Here is an 18,388-nt window from a genome sequence, read left to right as displayed (position 1 = left end):
CGTCCCGCGCCCCACGCCTGACCCGCCGGAGCTGCCGACCTGGGCCCTCGCCCCCGTCCCGCGCCCCACGCCTGACCCGCCGACCTGGGCCCTCGCCCCTGTCCCGCGCCCCACGCCTGACCCGCCAACGCCGCCGACCTGGTCCCTCACCCCCGTCCCGCGCCCCACGCCTGACCCGCCGGCAATACAACTCACCTGGACCCCGACCTCCATCCCCGGCGAGGGACCGCCTCACTGTCCCAGCGCCCGCACTACTGACCTGCCGGTCCCCAGCGAGGGAGCTCCGCGCGGTCCTAGCGCCCGCGGCCCTGGCGCTCGCACCAAAGGAACTCCGCGCGGTCCTAGCGCCCGCGGCCCGGGAACTCCGCGCGGTCCTAGCGCCCCCCAGACCCCCCAGCACTCAATGTGCGACCCGCAGACGCCGCCATTTTGGGTCCCGACCACCACGAGGGGAGGAGGGGCCCCGCCATCTTGGACCGCCCCCGACCTGTACGACGCATGGGGGCGGCCATTTTGTCCACCCCCGACGCCATCTTGTGACCCCTCAGCTACGGGCGAGGTATGGGGGCGGCCATTTTATCCATCCCCGACGTCCTCTTGGACGGCAACAACGGACCCCACCCCACTACTACAACCACGGCTCGCTTCGGTTACGCTCGATCAGGCTCGGCCCCGGACTCTCCAGACGACGACGACAACGGTCCTAATTAACGGCCACGAGACGCCATGCCTAGTCGACTCCGGGAGTACGGAAAGTTTTATACATCCCGACACGGTAAGACGCTGTTCCTTAACTACCTACCCCAGCGCACAAAAGATTTGCCTAGCCGCAGGATCCCACTCCGTACAGATCCAGGGATTCTGCATAGTTACCCTAACGGTACAGGGGAGGGAATTCAAAAACTACAAACTTAACGTCCTTCCCCAACTCTGTGCCCCCACCTTGCTGGGCTTAGATTTCCAATGTAACCTACAGAGCCTTACGTTTAAATTCGGCGGCCCCATACCCCCACTCACTATCTGCGGCCTCGCCACCCTCCAGGTGCAACCCCCGTCCTTGTTTGCGAACCTCACCCCGGATTGCAAACCCGTCGCCACTAGGAGCAGACGGTACAGCGCCCAGGACCGGACCTTCATTCACTCCGAAGTCCAGCGGCTACTAAAGGAGGGCATAATCCAGGCCAGCAATAGTCCCTGGAGAGCGCAGGTGGTAGTAGTGAAGACAGGGGAGAAACAAAGGATGGTCATTGACTATAGCCAGACCATCAACAGGTACACACAACTAGACGCGTACCCTCTCCCCCGCATATCCGACATGGTCAATCGGATTGCCCAGTATAAAGTCTTCTCCACCGTGGACCTCAAGTCCGCCTACCATCAGCTCCCCATCCGCCCAAGTGACCGCAAGTACACAGCCTTCGAGGCAGACGGGCGATTATACCACTTCCTAAGGGTCCCTTTTGGCGTCACAAACGGCGTCTCGGTCTTCCAACGGGAAATGGACCAAATGGTTGATCAACATGGGTTACGGGCCACGTTCCCGTACCTCGACAATGTAACCATCTGCGGCCATGATCAGCAGGACCACGACGCCAACCTCCAAAAATTCCTCCAGACTGCCAAAGCCTTGAACCTCACGTACAATGAGGACAAGTGCGTTTTTAGCACCGATCGGCTAGCCATTCTGGGCTACATAGTGCGCAATGGGATAATAGGCCCCGACCCCGAACGTATGCGCGCACTCATGGAATTTCCCCTCCCGCACTGCCCAAAAGCCCTGAAATGCTGCCTGGGGTTCTTTTCATACTACGCCCAGTGGGTCCCCCAGTACGCAGACAAGGCCCGCCCCCTAATACAGACCACGGCTTTCCCGCTGTCGACAGAGGCTTGCCAGGCTTTCAGCCGCATCAAAGCGGACATCGCAAAGGCCACGATGCGCGCCATCGACGAGTCCCTCCCCTTCCAGGTCGAGAGCGACGCCTCTGACGTAGCTCTCGCGGCTACCCTTAACCAAGCGGGCAGACCCGTGGCCTTTTTCTCCCGAACCCTCCACGCCTCAGAAATCCGCCACTCCTCAGTGGAAAAGGAAGCCCAAGCCATAGTGGAGGCTGTGCGACATTGGAGGCATTACCTGGCCGGCAGGAGATTCACTCTCCTCACTGACCAACGGTCGGTTGCCTTCATGTTCGATAATGCACAGCGGGGCAAGATCAAGAACGACAAGATCTTGCGGTGGAGGATCGAACTCTCCACCTTCAACTGAGATCTTGTACCGGCCCGGAAAGCTGAACGAGCCGTCTGATGCCCTATCCCGCGGGACATGTGCCAACGCACAAATTGACCGCCTCCAAGCCCTCCACGAGGACCTCTGCCACCCGGGGGTCACTCGGTTTTACCACTTCATCAAGTCCCGCAATCTCCCCTACTCCTTAGAGGAGGTCCGTACAGTCACAAGAGACTGCCACATCTGCGCAGAATGCAAACCGCATTTTTTCAGGCCAGATGGAGCGCACCTGATTAAGGCTTCCCGTCCCTTTGAACGCCTCAGTCTCGATTTCAAAGGGCCCCTCCCCTCCACCGACCGCAACGCGTATTTCCTTAATGTAGTGGACGAATACTCCCGCTTCCCTTTTGCCATTCCCTGCTCCGACATGACCGCGGCCACAGTCATTAAAGCCCTGAACAGCATATTCACACTGTTCGGTTACCCCGCATATGTCCACAGCGACAGGGGGTCCTCTTTCATGAGTGACGAGCTGCGCCAGTTCCTGCTCAGCAAGGGTATAGCTTCAAGCAGGACGACCAGCTACAACCCCCGGGGGAACGGGCAAGTAGAAAGGGAGAACGGCACGGTCTGGAAGGCCGTCCTACTGGCCCTACGGTCCAGGGACCTCCCAGTTTCACGGTGGCAGGAGGTCCTCCCGGACGCTCTCCATTCCATCCGGCCGTTATTATGTACGAGCACTAATCAAACGCCGCACGAGCGTCTCCTTGTCTTCCCTAGGAGGTCCTCCTCTGGAACGTCGCTGCCGACCTGGCTGGCGGCCCCAGGACCCATCCTGCTCCGAAAGCACGTGCGGGCACATAAGGCGGACCCGTTGGTCGAAAGGGTTCACCTCCTCCACGCAAACCCCCAGTACGCCTACGTGGAGTACCCCGACGGCCGACAGGACACGGTCTCCCTGCGGGATCTGGCGCCCGCCGGCACCACGCACACCCCCCCCGGCACCATCAACCCAACCGCCCCCCTTCCTGCCACCGCCGCACCCCGCGACCGCCCGCTTCCCAGGAGGATCAGTCTCCCTCCCCTTTGCACCGACAGCTAAAACCGTGCGGTTCCCGGAGGCGACAACGCTGGTACAAGCACTACCACCACCGCCGGGGCCGAGGCGATCGACACGGACGACCAGACCGCCCGACCGACTCGTGGCGTCGATGTAAAACAAAGATGGACTGTCCAATGAACATTTTGTTTTCCTATATCCTCTGTAAATAGTTGTAACAGGACGATACTGTCCAATACGGTCCTACCATGTAACTGTTCTCTCCTCCCAGGACCAGTACTGTAAACCCTTACCACCATACGAAGCATCACCCCGCCGGGTTCATTTTTGACAAGGGGTGAATGTGGTAGTATGTATTGGGGGTCATGTGGGACTGGAAGCCCTAATGTCATTGGCTGACAGATCCCGGGTCCTGGTTGGCCGTTGACCTCATACTCCGCCCTGAAGGCGAAGTATAAGAAGCCGGTGCCTTCCCCCGCATGCCAGTTTACTATCGGGCTGCTGGGGAACAGACACGCTTAATAAAGCCTCATCGACTTCACTCTGTTTGTCTCACGGAGTCTTTGTGCGCCACATGAGGTAATTATTCATCCCAACCACTTACTTGAGTACAGATAAATGGCTAATGAAATAATGTTTATATTTGAATGGCTCCCAGGGATACAGATCATTTGAGGATTGTGTTTATTCCTAGCTAAGCAGGTCATGGGACATCTTTAGTGCAATACAGATGATGTAATTAATGGAAGGAGCCAGCCTGTCTTTAGCTTACAGTTTTGCCAAATGCTGTTAGGTTGAATCGAAGGGTCGGACAAGTCAGAAGAATTCTGGATCTGATCTTGAAAGGGTCTCTCCAAATGTCTGCGGATATGAGCAAGTAAACTTGTTTTGTTGTAAGTGGCATTTGAACTGTATTTGGTTGCTTGGTTAGAATATTTTTAGTGAAGGAGTAGGGAATAAGTTTAAGAACTGTTTAACTGTGAATTATCGAACTATTTTTGTGATGTTAATATGGTTAATACCGGGTTATAAATGAAGTTTGATTTAACCTAAAAGTTTTCTGTTTGTCAGTGGAATCACTCCTGGGGTGAAGTATCCATTCCTCACAGTTTACAAATTTCAAATTATTGGGGTTTCTCGACCGGTATCTTAACATTAATTGAGATCTGGTCTGGTATTCTAACAAGCTATACTCATAATAAACTTCAGATAAAATTATAGAATGTAGAGGTTTTGTTTTGCTGCTTTGGAATTTTTAATGAATAGATCTTTGCCTCTTATTCTGGGGTTGGTTGTCTGACCCTATCCTGGCTTCATTCAACAAATGTGTGAGTAGAGTATGTGAGAGAGTTGATTTGAGGAAATGTGAGCCACTTATTTTGTTTTCCTTTGCAATTATATTTCCCCACAACTTGGACTCTGTATTTTTTCGGCAAATATTCTGCACAGCAAGGAGCATTTTTGCACATAGTCAGCAGTTGACATGTGGTAACTGGATGTAGGAAAGTTGTAAAGCATCTGCCTTCATATTGCTTAAACAAGATTATTAGCTGCCCGAGTTAGGGAGTTGAATTTTAAAATTGTACAAGCAAACCCCACTCTACAATTTCAAATGTAAAGTTAGAACAATTTGTTCATCATCAAGGCAGGCTGGATCAGTTGACTTTTGACTCTTACTGCTACCGCCCCTCCCTCTCAACTATCTCTCTTCCTCTTCTTCCTGAAGGTGGAAACGTCCCCTCAGATATTGTTTACCTCCCTATCTCTAGTCATGAATATTGAAACCAGTTATGGTGCTGTCGTATTGCTGCAGCTGAAATCAACCAGCCAAGACCAGGGTAGGGATCAGTTCTGGAATGTATGTTGTTTTATTTAACCATTAAGCTATTTGGGAGTTCCTGGCTCTTTTTAAAAATGGAACTGCTCTTCCTGATTTATCTTAATGCAATTGATGTAAAAGTAATGGCTGCGGCCTACAGTGAAAATGCATTGTGATGCAGAATGTTGTGACACTAAGTGGCCTGGTGTGCTGCAACTCTCTTTCCCATTGGTTGGGAATTGGTTTTGTTTTAAATTATTCATTCACAGTATATGAGTGCCACTGGCAAGTACAATGTCCATCCCTTGCTCTTGGGATGGTGGTTGTGAGATACCTTCTTGAAAGTGCTGCCGTCCATGTTGTACTCACACAATGATTCAGAGAGAGTTCTAAGAATGTAATAGTAATAATCTTTATTAGTGTCTCAAGTGAGCTTACATCAACACTGTAATGAAGATACTATGAAAATCCCCTAATTTTATTTGGGTACACTGAGGGAGAATTCAGAATGTCCAGTTCACCTGACAGCACGTCTTTCGGGACTTGACGGAAGAAACCGGAGCACCCGGAGGAAACCCTGCAGACTGGGGGAATGTGCAGACTCCGCACAGGCAGTGACCCAAGGCGGAATAGAACCTGGGACCCTGGCACTGTGACGCAATAGTGCTATCCACTGTGCTGCCCAGGTGAGGGCGTAGTTGCTTGCAGTAGAGCAATTGATATTGTGGATACACAAAAGGCTGGAATTGGGGGAGGGCAAAGATCCTGGACAGTTGTAGAGCCAGAGGAAGTTTGAAAACGTGTGAGAGAATTTTACATTTGAACTTGCCAGACCTTCAGATGATGGAGCATTGGGGTGATGAGTGATCACGATTTGGTGTGCATTAAGATGTGGGCAGCAGAGCTTTAGATGAGCTGCAGTTTATCACCCAAACGACTGGGCATTTATGCCTTTAGGATCTTTATTAACTAATTGAGTGCATGATTTCACTGTTTCATGGTTAGAATCTCTTGTTGGAGATAGTTATTGCTTGGCTCTTGTATGGTGCAAATGTCGCTTGCTATTTATCTGCCTCAGCCTGGTCTTGCTGCATGCAAGTATGGACTCTTCTTTCTCTGAACTGAACATTGTGGAATCTTCAGCAAATGTCTGCACTCCTGTCCTTATGATGGATGGTCATTGATAAAGCAGCTGATGATGGTTAGGCCTTGAGGAGTTCCTGGAGTGATGTACTGGGACTGAGATGATTGGCCTCGAACAATCATGGCCATCTTCTTCCCGTAATTCCCATTGACTTCCATTTTTGCAACTTCACTTTGTACATTGGGCAAATGCAATCTTTCATTTTCCAAAAATACTGTCGGCCCCACACTTGCTTAACACATTACAGGAGATAAATTTTCTGTTAATTCCTCTCACTTGGATATGGATCAAAATGGACATTGATAAATTGGGGAGGATTTAAAGAAGGATGGTGAGGATAAATCCAATATATTGGGCTTTTAAATTGTGAAATGATATATTGACTGAACAGAACTTGTTTTCAGTGGAGAAGAGGAGATTGAAGAGGAATATACCACAGGGCAATGCGAGGCTAAGTAGGATATATGAAGTATATTTACAGATTACTCATACTTTATTTTTATTTGACAACTAAAGCATAGAAAGTATATTTACAGATTACTCGTACTATATTTTTATTTGACAACTAAAGCATAGAAATACTCAACTAATACGATTAGAGATCAAAAAAATTGACTTTGAGCAAACTCCCAGCAATTGATGTTATTGGAGATTTATTTTTAAAGCAGTTAAATATATATTTTAAAAGAAAAGTTAGTTTTTATATTCAATTATTCTGTTGTAAAATATGAAATGCTTTAAAATACAGTACAATTAATGTTTTTGTAATTGAAGTTAAGATTTTTAAAAAAACTTATCAGTAATGATTAGAATGCTGTCTCGTACATGTTATTTGTGACTGTTCTAATTTGGAAAAACACTGCTGGATTTTGAAAGAATTCATCCTCAAGTAAAGGTGTACTCCTTAGCAACTGACTGGGTACACCTGGCAAAGTTTGCAGGAAGCTGTGAAAGAAGGGCACTCGGTGAAAGAGATACAGGCCAGATCATCTGTACCGCTATAAATGTTTTTAAAAAGTGCAATGTATTTACTAGGCGCAAATGTCTTAAAAAGGGCAGGTATGGCAGGTTTACAAGGTTATCAAACAGTATAGAGAGGGAGATTTAAAAAAAAAAAAGGGGGTTGTGATATTTGTTGAGGGATGAAATGTTAGAAGGATCTTCAAATGAGGCCACATGAGTTGAACTAGGGAACAAAAATAGAGGCAGTAATTGGACATTTTGACTGCCCGAACATAAACTGCAGTAAAATCAATATTAAAAGGATCAAGCACATAATGCATTTTGTTCGTGTGTAGAAAGCCCAACAAGAGAAGGGACAGTTCTAGATTTAGTTTCAGGAAATGTGTCTGGACGCGTGGAAGGGGCACTATAGGAGAGCAGTTTAGTGGTCATGATCATAGAATCCTGACAGTGCAGAAGGAGGCCATTCCACCCATAGATTCTCCACCTTCCCTACCTAGGCCTACTCTCCCGCCCTATCCCCGTAACACCACCGAACCTGCACATATTTGGACACTTGAGGGACAATTTATAATTATCTTTATTGTCACAATTGGGCTTACATTAACACTGCAATGAAGCTTTTGTGAACATCCCCTAGTCGCCACATTCTGGCGCCTGTTCGGGTACACAGAGGGAGAATTCAGAGTATCAAATTCACCTAACAGCACTTCTTTCGGGTCTTGTGGGAGGAAACTGTAGCACCCGGAAGAAACCCATGCAGACACTGGGAGAACAGGCAGACTCCGCACTGACAGTGACACAAGCTGGAATTGAACCCAGAACCCGTGAAACAACAGTGCTAACCACTGTGCTACCATGTCACCCACCATTTAGCATGGCTAATCCACCTAACCTGCACATCTTTGGACTGTGGGAGAAAACCGGAGCATCCGGAGGAAACCCATGCAGATACGGGGAGAACTGTGCACATAGACAGCCACCCAAGGCTGGAATTATGAGACAGCAGTGCTAACCACTGTGCCATCGTACTGCCATAATTTAATTGGATTTAGTGCAGTTGTGGAAAGAGACAAAGGTTGATCAGGAGTAATGGTTCTAAAATGGCGGAATTCCATTTTTACAAAGTTGAGATGTAGGGCCGATTCTCCGGCCTAGTTATGCTCTCGCTCCAGCGAAACAAGGCCGGTGAATAGCGGGAATGGCGAAGATCGGCAACTGAGCCATAGCATGGCAGGAAACCAATTATCACCACTTAAGCCCAATTTCCATACAATTAACGGGAGCCACCCCTTATCCAATGGCCTCCCGTAATTCATTGGCCTCCCCAACATCTGGTCATGCTGGCACTGATAAGAACTTCTTTTTAAAAATGTGAGCCTGGTGGAAGGGCTTCTGTGGGGTGCCGGGGAGGGGAGTAGCCACCTTTGCTCACAGGCAAAGAACCCGGGGGCGCAGGGCTTGCCAACCCAGTACTCGGCAGGGGGTGAGGACCATCGGCTGCGGGGGGTGCACCTGGGAGCCAACTGCATGCCATCATGCCATCCCGGCATTGTGAGTTTCTGTTCCGGGGGAAACCCTTGTGCCTGCTCGTCTGCCCCACCGACCACTCATAATCCTTATCAATTGCCGAGGCCTCTCCATGTGGCTGAAGGCTATTTCCAATAGTGAATTGGCAATCACATAACCCAAGTGGATGTGGGAGTCCATCCCAATCAGACCATGATGGCTAGACACTGTGCCTGAACACTGTGGGGGGCAAGGCCACACATGCAGCATCCGAACACCCAGGCGATAGCACACAGCTCCGGGACATGTCCACGGCTGTCAGGTGGTGAGTGCCACAGGGAGGGGACCAGGTCCAGGTGATGTTATGAGCGGGTGTCTGTGGTACAGGAGTCTGGTGAGGGGGGGGTCGCCCCGCTGCGACAGGGAGTGCATGGACTGGTTGTTCCAGGTGTGGGGTTGGGGTCGGGGATCAATGGGGAAATGGATGGTCCCGGGGTGGGAGCCACACTATTTGTCAGTCTTAACACCCTCACCCAATGCCTCACAAATATTGAATGTGATGGCAGGGATTTTGGACCCAGCATAATTTGCCCTCGTGTTCCTGCTGCTAGACCGGGCAGCCAGATGCTGGAGACGGCGGCAGCAGCAGCAAGGCACTGTCTCAAGTGCCGGACCCAGTCCCACACCCTGAGGACCCTGCTGCCCATCAGGCCAGGGAGGGACCCAGAATGGGTGTCCCATGAAGGCCCAGGTTGTACAGGCGTTGCTGGTCGTTTGAACAGAAACAAGGAGATGGTGCGGCACTTGTGCCATGTCCTCGTGGCACCACATGATGGAGGAGGACACCCACTCCCGGTTGCCGTCAAGGTCAGCCCAGATCTTTTTGCCTCGGGATCCTTCCAGGGCTTGAGCAGGGACCTGTGTGGTATCTCGCAGGCAACAGCCCACAGGTGTATCCGACAGGTCACTGATGCTCTGTTTACTCCAGCAGAAAACTACATCAACGTTGACATGGACAAGCTCAGCAAGGTGCCCGGGCAGCAGGTTTCTCTGCTATCGCCGAGATGCCCCTGTTCCAGGGGGTAGTGAATGGCATGCATATTGGCCTGGGCTCACTGAGCCTTCTGGGAGTGCCGTACATTAACAGAAAGGGGTTCCACTCCCTGAATTTGTAGCTTGTGTACGACCACCACATGAAGATCATGCACATGTGTGCATGCTTCCTGCGTAGAGTCCACGACAGCTACATCCTGGGGCAGTCAGTCATTCCCGGCCTCTTCAAAGACCACCCCAGGATGGCTGGTTAGCTTTTGGGGGACATGGGTTACCCACTGAGGACCTGGCTAATGACGCCAGTGCGGAGGCTGGAGACCCGGTACAACGAGGCCCATGCGGCCACACGTGCTGTGATTGAGCGATGCCTCAGACTCCTCCAAGATGAGATTCCAATGCCTCAACCGCTTCAGTGTTGCACTCCAGTACACCCCCAAGAGGGTTGCCCATTTTGTAGTGGTCTGCTGTGTCCCCCACAACCTTGCACAGCAGCGGGGCGATGAGATGGAGGTTGGTAATGAGGAACATGAGGCAGCACGGTAGCATTGTGGATAGCACAATTACTTCACAGCTCCAGGGTCCCAGGTTCGATTCCGGCTTGGGTCACTGTCTGTGCGGAGTCTGCACATCCTCCCCGTGTGTGCGTGGGTTTCCTCCGGTTTCCTCCCAGAGTCTAAAGACGTGCAAGTTAGGTGGATTGGCCATGATAAATTGCCCTTAGTGTCCAAAATTGCCCTTAGTGTTGGGTGTGGTTTCTGGGTTATGGGGATAGGGTGGAGGTGTTGACCTTGGGTAGGGTGCTCTTTCCAAGAGCCGGTGCAGACTCGGTGGGTCAAATGGCCTCCTTCTGCACTGTAAATTCTATGATAATCTATGAATCTCCGAGGAGGACGACAAGGCTGCGCCGGACCAGCAGGGGTTGGAGGACAATCCCAGGGAGGAACCAGAGGACCAGCCAGAGGCTGCAGGACAGGTGACAGCGGCGAGGGTCCGGCAAGGCCGGAGGGCCAGGGAGGCCCTCATCCTCACCCAATTCACAAAGGACATCGCGACCTTAACCACCCCTCACCCCCATTTCCCACCCTCCCAGAGTCTGTGTCACATCACTCCAGGGTGCTGGGACTGTGTTGGTACTGTTAGCGGGTCAGTGTCAAGGGCAGGGGGTGACTATAACCAACCCGCAGAGAGCTGAGCACCAGTGCTCCTCAATCTATGCTATAGTCTGACCCCTGCCTGCCTGCTGGGTGCTCGCTCACACCTATTACAGGGAACAGGGCATCTCTCCTGGCCTCCACTGCGTCTAGGAGCCTCCCCATGTCTGCATCGTGGAATCATGGGACCAGTCTCCTCAGTGTCATTGTTGCGAGTTGACTAGTGCTGCTTGACCTTGTTAGAGGGGGGCTGGCAAACGCAGTGTCGGAGAATTGGCTGGCGAACCTTCATTAGCGGCAAGAAACCCTTGGGGCTTCATTAAATGGACCACTTAAGGTTGAATAGTGTCGCTGGGCCGAGCCCCGGGAAGCTCGTGGCAGTTCCCACTTGCTCCAACACTTAGAAATCCTTCCGGAGAATCATTCCCGTGATTTAACAAAAATGGGCTGGAACCAACCACTTGAAGGGAAATTAGAATCAGCAGTGGGAGATACTGAGAAGAGATGGAGGGATCAGACTGAATATGATCAGACGAAGAAAAAAGGGATGGTCTACCAAATCTACGCTGCACTAGATGTTGAGAATACTGGGCAAGGTAAGGAGAAAAAAAAGCATGGTTGGGATTTTATGGGCAGAGCCTAGGAGCAGCTGTTGGGGCTGGAAGAATGTGGTGCTGGTGCTTCTGACCTGATCCTCGGTTGTTATCTCACCAGCATGTGCAGGTCATGACCATTCTGGGACTGCAGGTGGGCATTTAGGTGGTTTATAGGGTGTCAGCTGACGCCAATGGATGTCCTGATGCTATCTTTTAAAGGGCTGTCACTAATGGAACACAGCCAAAGCCTTCCACGTTGAAAGGTTATCGACCTGAAATGTTAACTCTCTTTTTCCCTCCGCATATGCTGCCTGACCTGCTGAGTATTCCCAGCATTTTCTGATTTTATTTCAGATTTCCAGAATCTGCAGTATTTAGCTTTTGACCTGAAAGAACAACAGCCCGTAACTCTATGAAAGGTTGAGATAATTGAGCTGGCACATGGATTTTCCCTCCCACCAGCTCAGTGTGATCCAATCAGTGTGGATATTTTTGCTTATTGTTAGGTTTCCTTAACAAAGGAAAAGGACCAAAAATGTCTTGACACATGAAATATGCAATTGTACAGCAACACCAGTCAGAAGATGATTTGCTGGTACAGAATTTGAGTATTGCTGAAAGGGAGACATGCAGTTGAAGATTTTTATCCGAGTTTATCAAGATGGATGCGAAAATACCAACTTCAAAGGAAACAACAATTTATACTGCATGAGAATAGGATGCTGATTGGTTGGCCACTCAGCTCTGATTGGTTGGTGCATTACCATGGAGAATGCACAAGGCAACTCTTGCTCTCATGTTGTTAGTACGGTTATAACACTACAAATTGTGAATATTGAGTGAAGGGGTATGCTTTTTTATACATTTACGACACATGGTCTATGTACCTAGTATTGCATTGGCTCTTTTATACAAAACTCAGAAAATAATGTCTAACGTTAGATGTGATTTTGTGATTGGGCATCACTTGAAGACAAACCCGGAGTATGTTCAGAATTAGATTAACAACCAGCCAGACTAGTATTGTAACTCAGCTTATTCTTGTAACAAGCTACATTTATTCATACGCAGGGCCCTGTACCTTGCAAACAGAAAGAACATGTCCAGGCATTGTGCCTTTTAAAATTTTTTTTAAAAAGCACGAGGGCAATATTTCCCTTGGTCTCGATGGCAAGGCCTCAACCAATCATCTGCCTGGCCAACCAATCAACACCCCATTCTCATGCAGTATAAATTGTTTTCTTTTGAAAATGGTATTCTTGCATCTGTCCTGGTGAGCACAAGACCAAAAACTTCAATGGCATGCTCTCTTTTCAGCAATACACAAATCAAAACTATGAACAATAAAACAGTCACAATGGAAAATTACCACTCTGGGGCTGATCTCGGGAAGGAGGGAGTCATTTTTCATAGAATCTAAGGTAAAACACCTTTACTATATAAATTCATGATAAGTTGGATTTATATGACCATGCCACGATTAATGACTCTCTCTGAATAACATTTGGAAGGTCCAATTTATCATTTGGATAATGAGCAGTTGTGTAAATTTGGGGAATTCAGGGATACCAACGAAGCTGAGGGCAGTCTGGAACACTGACAAAGATAGTTGTCTCATAAATTTGACCTATAACAGCCTGTGGCTGTTTGTAAAAATTCTGTCTTCTAATTGTCTCCATCTACTCTACGGTTATGCTACCTAACATGCAAAAAAAATGATCAGACTATACTGAATGTGCAGTAATTGAATAGTATAGCTAGAGGCTAAATGAGGAATTTAAGATCAAGGTGCGTTGTCTATGGACAAGCTTTTAATTCCATCCTAATTGCATATGATACGAATACACGCATGATAATTTAAAAAGTTGACTGAGGTCAATAGCCAAAGCCATTGAAACTGAAGCCTTTTAACTTTACTCTCATTTTACAATCCGGTTTTGCAATATCTGTATTTAGCTTTGGCTATGCTTTTCTTCACTCACGAAGAGTACAAGTCACTTCTATTTTAAAAAAAAGTATTTGTGTTTATCTAACAAAAAAGTGCCATACTAGGCTTGTACAGTGTTGTTGGATGGCTGCATTTGATATAGATGATGAAGGGACAAACAAAAAATCTAAACTGTTTTGAATAATTTTGTCATTAAGCAGCAGATTGCACTCCTGAACTTTTCTCTGACATTTGCAGGTACGTGGGAGTAAGGGAGAAGTGCTATATGTTCTGGATGCCAGTAATCCGCGGCATTCAAACTGGTTGCGCTTTGTCCATCAGGCACCAACACAAGAACAGAAGAATCTGGCTGCAATTCAGGTGCGTATGATGCTATCACAGAGGTTTTCATACATGGTTTGTAGTTCAGCAGTTGTGTCTCTTTTTCATTGCATGCCAACCTGTGTTGGCATAGTGCCTTCTCCCTACTTTGTAGATTAGCAGTAATGTTCATAAATTAGCTTTTAGTTCCAATAATTAGTTGCTATGTACATCTGGGAACTGTAGTAATTACATTCTTCATCTGAAATGTTAAGGTTTCAATAAAAATAATATAATACTGTATTTAAACTGCAGTGTAGTGCAGTCGATACTCTGATGCTTTTAGTCCTAATTTAAAATTCCATGTCAGCTTCTTTATGCCAGTGTCAAATTAGATGGGGTATAAATGCCGAACAGCATTGCACTGTCAATAATCACTAGAAGTAATGATTACATAATTTTTATGTTGATGCCAACTGAATTATTTTATCCAGAATAACAGCCTGCTTTTAACATAGCTATGTGATTAGCTTCCTCTCTGCACATTCTCAGCCATGTGGGGGTTAAAAAAAACCCTAGTGCGGTATAGCATACAATCGAATGGTGCAAACAGCTTTTAAATGTTCAAAGCTTAAGCCAAGGTCAAGCTTCTGCAGAACTGGCAGGGATTTGGTTCACTTCTCTCCAGGCTGCCAAAGGTCATTCATGTATTCCCTTCATTGACTTGAGATTTGACACGCCACTCTTTCTCTTGCGCCGATAGGATTACTTTCTCTCCCTTATCTAGACCACCAAGGATGAATTACTTATACTTTTACTTCAAAAGAGAAATTGAATGCATATTCTGCCATTAGATCCTTTAAGCCATTTAACTCGCTCCTCCCACTATATTTCTACCTGGCTTTTTGCTGCTGCGAATATAGGAAATACTGTAGGTATTTGCAATTAGCCTTTGGAAATTTAATGTCTCAAAATTTAACTTGATGATGATGCATAGTCAGAGTAGGGGATCTTGATGATGTTCTGTGAATGGATGTGTCAATGATGTGATGGCATTCCATTCTGAATGCGTGGGTTATACATTTCCCTTCGGGTTGTCTGCCACCATTTCTTTATTCCATCACGGGTTTATTTATGAATATTTGAGAGACCACATATAAGCATGCAATGGAACAACTTGGGTCACGTAATGCTTTGTTTGCTTTGACCTGCATCTATGTAGGCATGCAAGTACATTTTCCCAATGTATTGCAGCTTCTCTTCATGCACAAGGAACAGGACTTCGCAAGGAGACATGATTATGCTTACTGATGTGTCGGTAGTGTATCTGATAATAGCTGAAACAAATCTAGAGTTAAAATTGCAATTCATTTAGGGAATATTTTGGGGTTTTTTTTGTGACGAAGGAGTTAAGTTGCTATCAGAAAGCACAATGACAGTTGTTAAATTTGTGAGTGCAATTCTCTGCATGCGTACTAATCTATTTGGCCTCTTACCAACGTGACACATTGATGGTCTTTGCTACATACAATAAGAAAAGCCCTTCACACAAGCCAGAGTAATGAAATATTAAAGATTAATGGCACAAGGGGTATTTAGTTTGAAGTTTAAAGACTGCCTTTTAAAAACATATATTTTTACTGAAATATAGTCTGTCAGCTCTGACAAAAGAGCATATTTGGACTATCTGCACTCCACAGATGAGTTAAAAATTGGTTGGGGGAAAAAAAAGCAGAGGCCTGTTTGGATAAGCAGCTTAATAAATTAACATTTTGGCGAGTGATACAAAGCTGGCAGCTTGCATTTACATTATGGTGTTCTGAAATCAATTATTTATTTCAAAGCAATGAAAATAACTAGCAATTTTAAGTTAAAATCCCTATAAGATTACAACAAATGAACTGATGACAGCACTTGCTGGTCAGTTCGACACACCAATTTTTTTTTTTTAAGGCCACAATTCAATTTTGACCTTTTGAAGGTCCTGCTACAATTTCTGCCGAAGGAATGCTTGAGATTTATTGCAGAGGAACTATTAAAGAGGATACATTTCTACATCCTCCAGCTTTTACTTTTTTATGAGGAAATCATTAGACTCCCAGGATCATCAATCCTAGCTGTGTAAGACTGGTGTTGAATCTATCTTTCCTCGCATGCATATTGTACTGCTATACTGAGTACTTTGTTGTGATGACAAATTCATGTTAGTAAGTTCATAAAGTAATATGAATCAAAAACTTAAGCTACAAATGGAAGTGTTTCATTAAACGGTGCTTCAACTGATGGGAGATTATGGTGCTATTTTTTTTACTTTATTGAGGATAAAGAGATTGAAGTTATTTCATTTTGGGTACTAAATCTTTTACCTTTGCAGTGGTTTCTCCGCCTACACAGCTATGCTTAAGATACGTGTTGTTTGTGTTTGCATTTTCTGAGTAAGACTTTCTTTCAGTGCTTTTTCTCTCATCCTCCTTCAATGAAGGTAGTGACTTGTGATGGTGTGGATATTCACAGCTACCAGGTCCTCACCAATACTTAGTGCTCATTATTCATGCGAGAACATTGACAATGTGCTGGCAGAGTATGATGTGGGGGAATACCAGTCAAACCATTCAAGATATTACCTGATGTTTGCTTGTGAATTTTTCAGCAGGGGTTACTGGATGATGGCCAGGAGTTGGAACTCTGACTGATTTATTGTTCGCTCTTATTACCTTGCGTTGTCAAGGGCATTCAGTCCCAAGAATGACTGAGATTAACTAATTCAGCCCAGAGTAGGAATTAAAATTGAAACATTCCTTGCAATTATATTTCAATGCCACAACATTTGAGGCTCTTTCCAAATGGAGCCTTTTTTCAAATGTCGGCCTTTTCAAAACTCAGCTTGTGTTACATGCAGCATCCTTGGTCATTTCAAAAACACATTTTTTAAAACCATTTTGTCTTGAAAGATTAGACAAAGTGGCCTTCAGTTTTCTCACTTTGTTGTCCTTGTTATTTATTTTCGCACACTGAAACTTGTAAAAACATTTTTATTTTGAATGATATGCAGCGTTGCGAGCTAAGTAGCTGGTTAGTCAGGGTGCACAACCCTGTTAGTGCCTGTAAGTGTGTGAGAGACGGCTCATTGGAGCTTATCTGATTGTTACTCCTCTTGGCCTCTGTCTGGTACCTTTTGTTAACGACCTGACTAATATCGAAAGCTCACTTTCAGTTGTTGTTCCAGTACCCTGCAATGCCCTGGCACAGTGCATTGGTGTACAATTTTGGCCATCCTTATTTTTAGTACGAATGCACTTCACTAGCTTTGCTTCTTGCATACGTAGAGGCAAGATGATGCAAAAAACATGTTAGACCATAAGACATAGGAGCAGAATTGGGCCACTCGGCCCATCGAGCCATTCAATCGTGGCTGATATTTTTCTCATTCCCATCCTCCTGCCATCTCCCCTTAACCCCTCATCCCCTTATTAATCAAGAACCTATCTATCTCTACTTAAAGATACTCAGTGAATTGGCCTCCACACTCTTCTGCGGCAAATAGTTCCACAGATTCACCACCCTCTAGCTGAAGAAATTCCTCCTCATCTTTGTTTTAGAATCGTTCCTTTAGTCTGAGATTGTGTCCTCTGCTTCTAGTTTTTCCTACAAGTGGAAACATCCTCTCCACGTCCACTCTATCCAGGCCTTGCAGTATCCTGTAAGTTTCAATAAGATCCCCCTCATCCTTCTAAACTTCAACGAGTACAAACCCAGAGTCCTCAACCGCCCCTCATACGACAAGCTCTTAATTCCAGGGATCATTCTTGATGACCTCCTCTGGACTCTTTCTAAGGCCAGCACATCCTTCCTTAGATACGGGGCCCAAAACTGCTCTCAATACGCCAAATGGGGTCTGACCAGAGCTAAAATAGCTTCAGAAGTGTATCCCTGGTCTAGCCCTTTCGACATGAATGCTAACGTTGCATTTGCCTCCCGAACTGCCGACTGATGTTGATGTATTATAAAATGAGAATAGGGCAGCACAGTGGCGCTGTGATTAACCTGCTGCCTCACGGCGCCAAGGTCCCAGGTTCGATCCCGGCTCTGGGTCACTGTCCGTGTGAAGTTTGCACATTCTCCCTGTGCTTGCGTCGGTTTCGCCTCCACAACCCAAAGATGTGCAGGGTAGGTGGATTGGCCATGCTAGATTGCCCCTTAATTGGAAAAAAAATGAATTGGACATTCTAAATTTCTAAAAATAAACAAATAAATAAAATTAGAATAAAATTTAAGCACAAGGTTGTTAATATTCATTATGTATTTGAATATATTAAAATGCAGTGATTGTTCGAATGATCTGGTTATTTTAGGAAAAGTTGACGAACCTTTTATCTCTTGCACATATATATTTCCTATCAACTCCTGACCACAGCAGCAGGGAGGCAATGTTGCCTGTATTGTGAAATATAAAATGACCCCTTGGAGATATCTGCATTCTACAACTGTCAGTACAGTTCCTGTTATCATAATAACAAATAAAAACTGAAGTAACGCTCCAATTCTTTTGGGGTATGTTAGAAAGAACACAATCTTCTCCGTACAGGAGTCCATGTGTAATCTATTCCAGTCAGCAAACCTT

The 18,388-nt window shown here is 46.6% G+C and overlaps 1 protein-coding gene across 4 annotated transcripts in view; it reads left to right on the top strand.

The window, feature by feature from the left end:
- prdm5 (PR domain containing 5) overlaps positions 1 to 18,388 on the top strand; it is a 581,469-nt gene that overhangs the window by 63,860 nt on the left and 499,221 nt on the right. For all 4 annotated transcript variants that reach the window (XM_072496197.1, XM_072496195.1, XM_072496194.1 and 1 more), the window contains one exon: positions 13,705 to 13,827. In XM_072496197.1, the coding sequence (XP_072352298.1) occupies positions 13,705 to 13,827 (123 nt within the window). The remainder of the gene's footprint in view (positions 1 to 13,704; positions 13,828 to 18,388) is intronic.

This window comes from Scyliorhinus torazame, chromosome 3, assembly GCF_047496885.1.
Source record: "Scyliorhinus torazame isolate Kashiwa2021f chromosome 3, sScyTor2.1, whole genome shotgun sequence".
Lineage (NCBI taxonomy): Eukaryota > Metazoa > Chordata > Chondrichthyes > Carcharhiniformes > Scyliorhinidae > Scyliorhinus > Scyliorhinus torazame.
The sequence above is the reverse complement of the archived record's forward strand: the minus strand, read 5'-3'. Positions and strand labels throughout refer to the sequence as shown.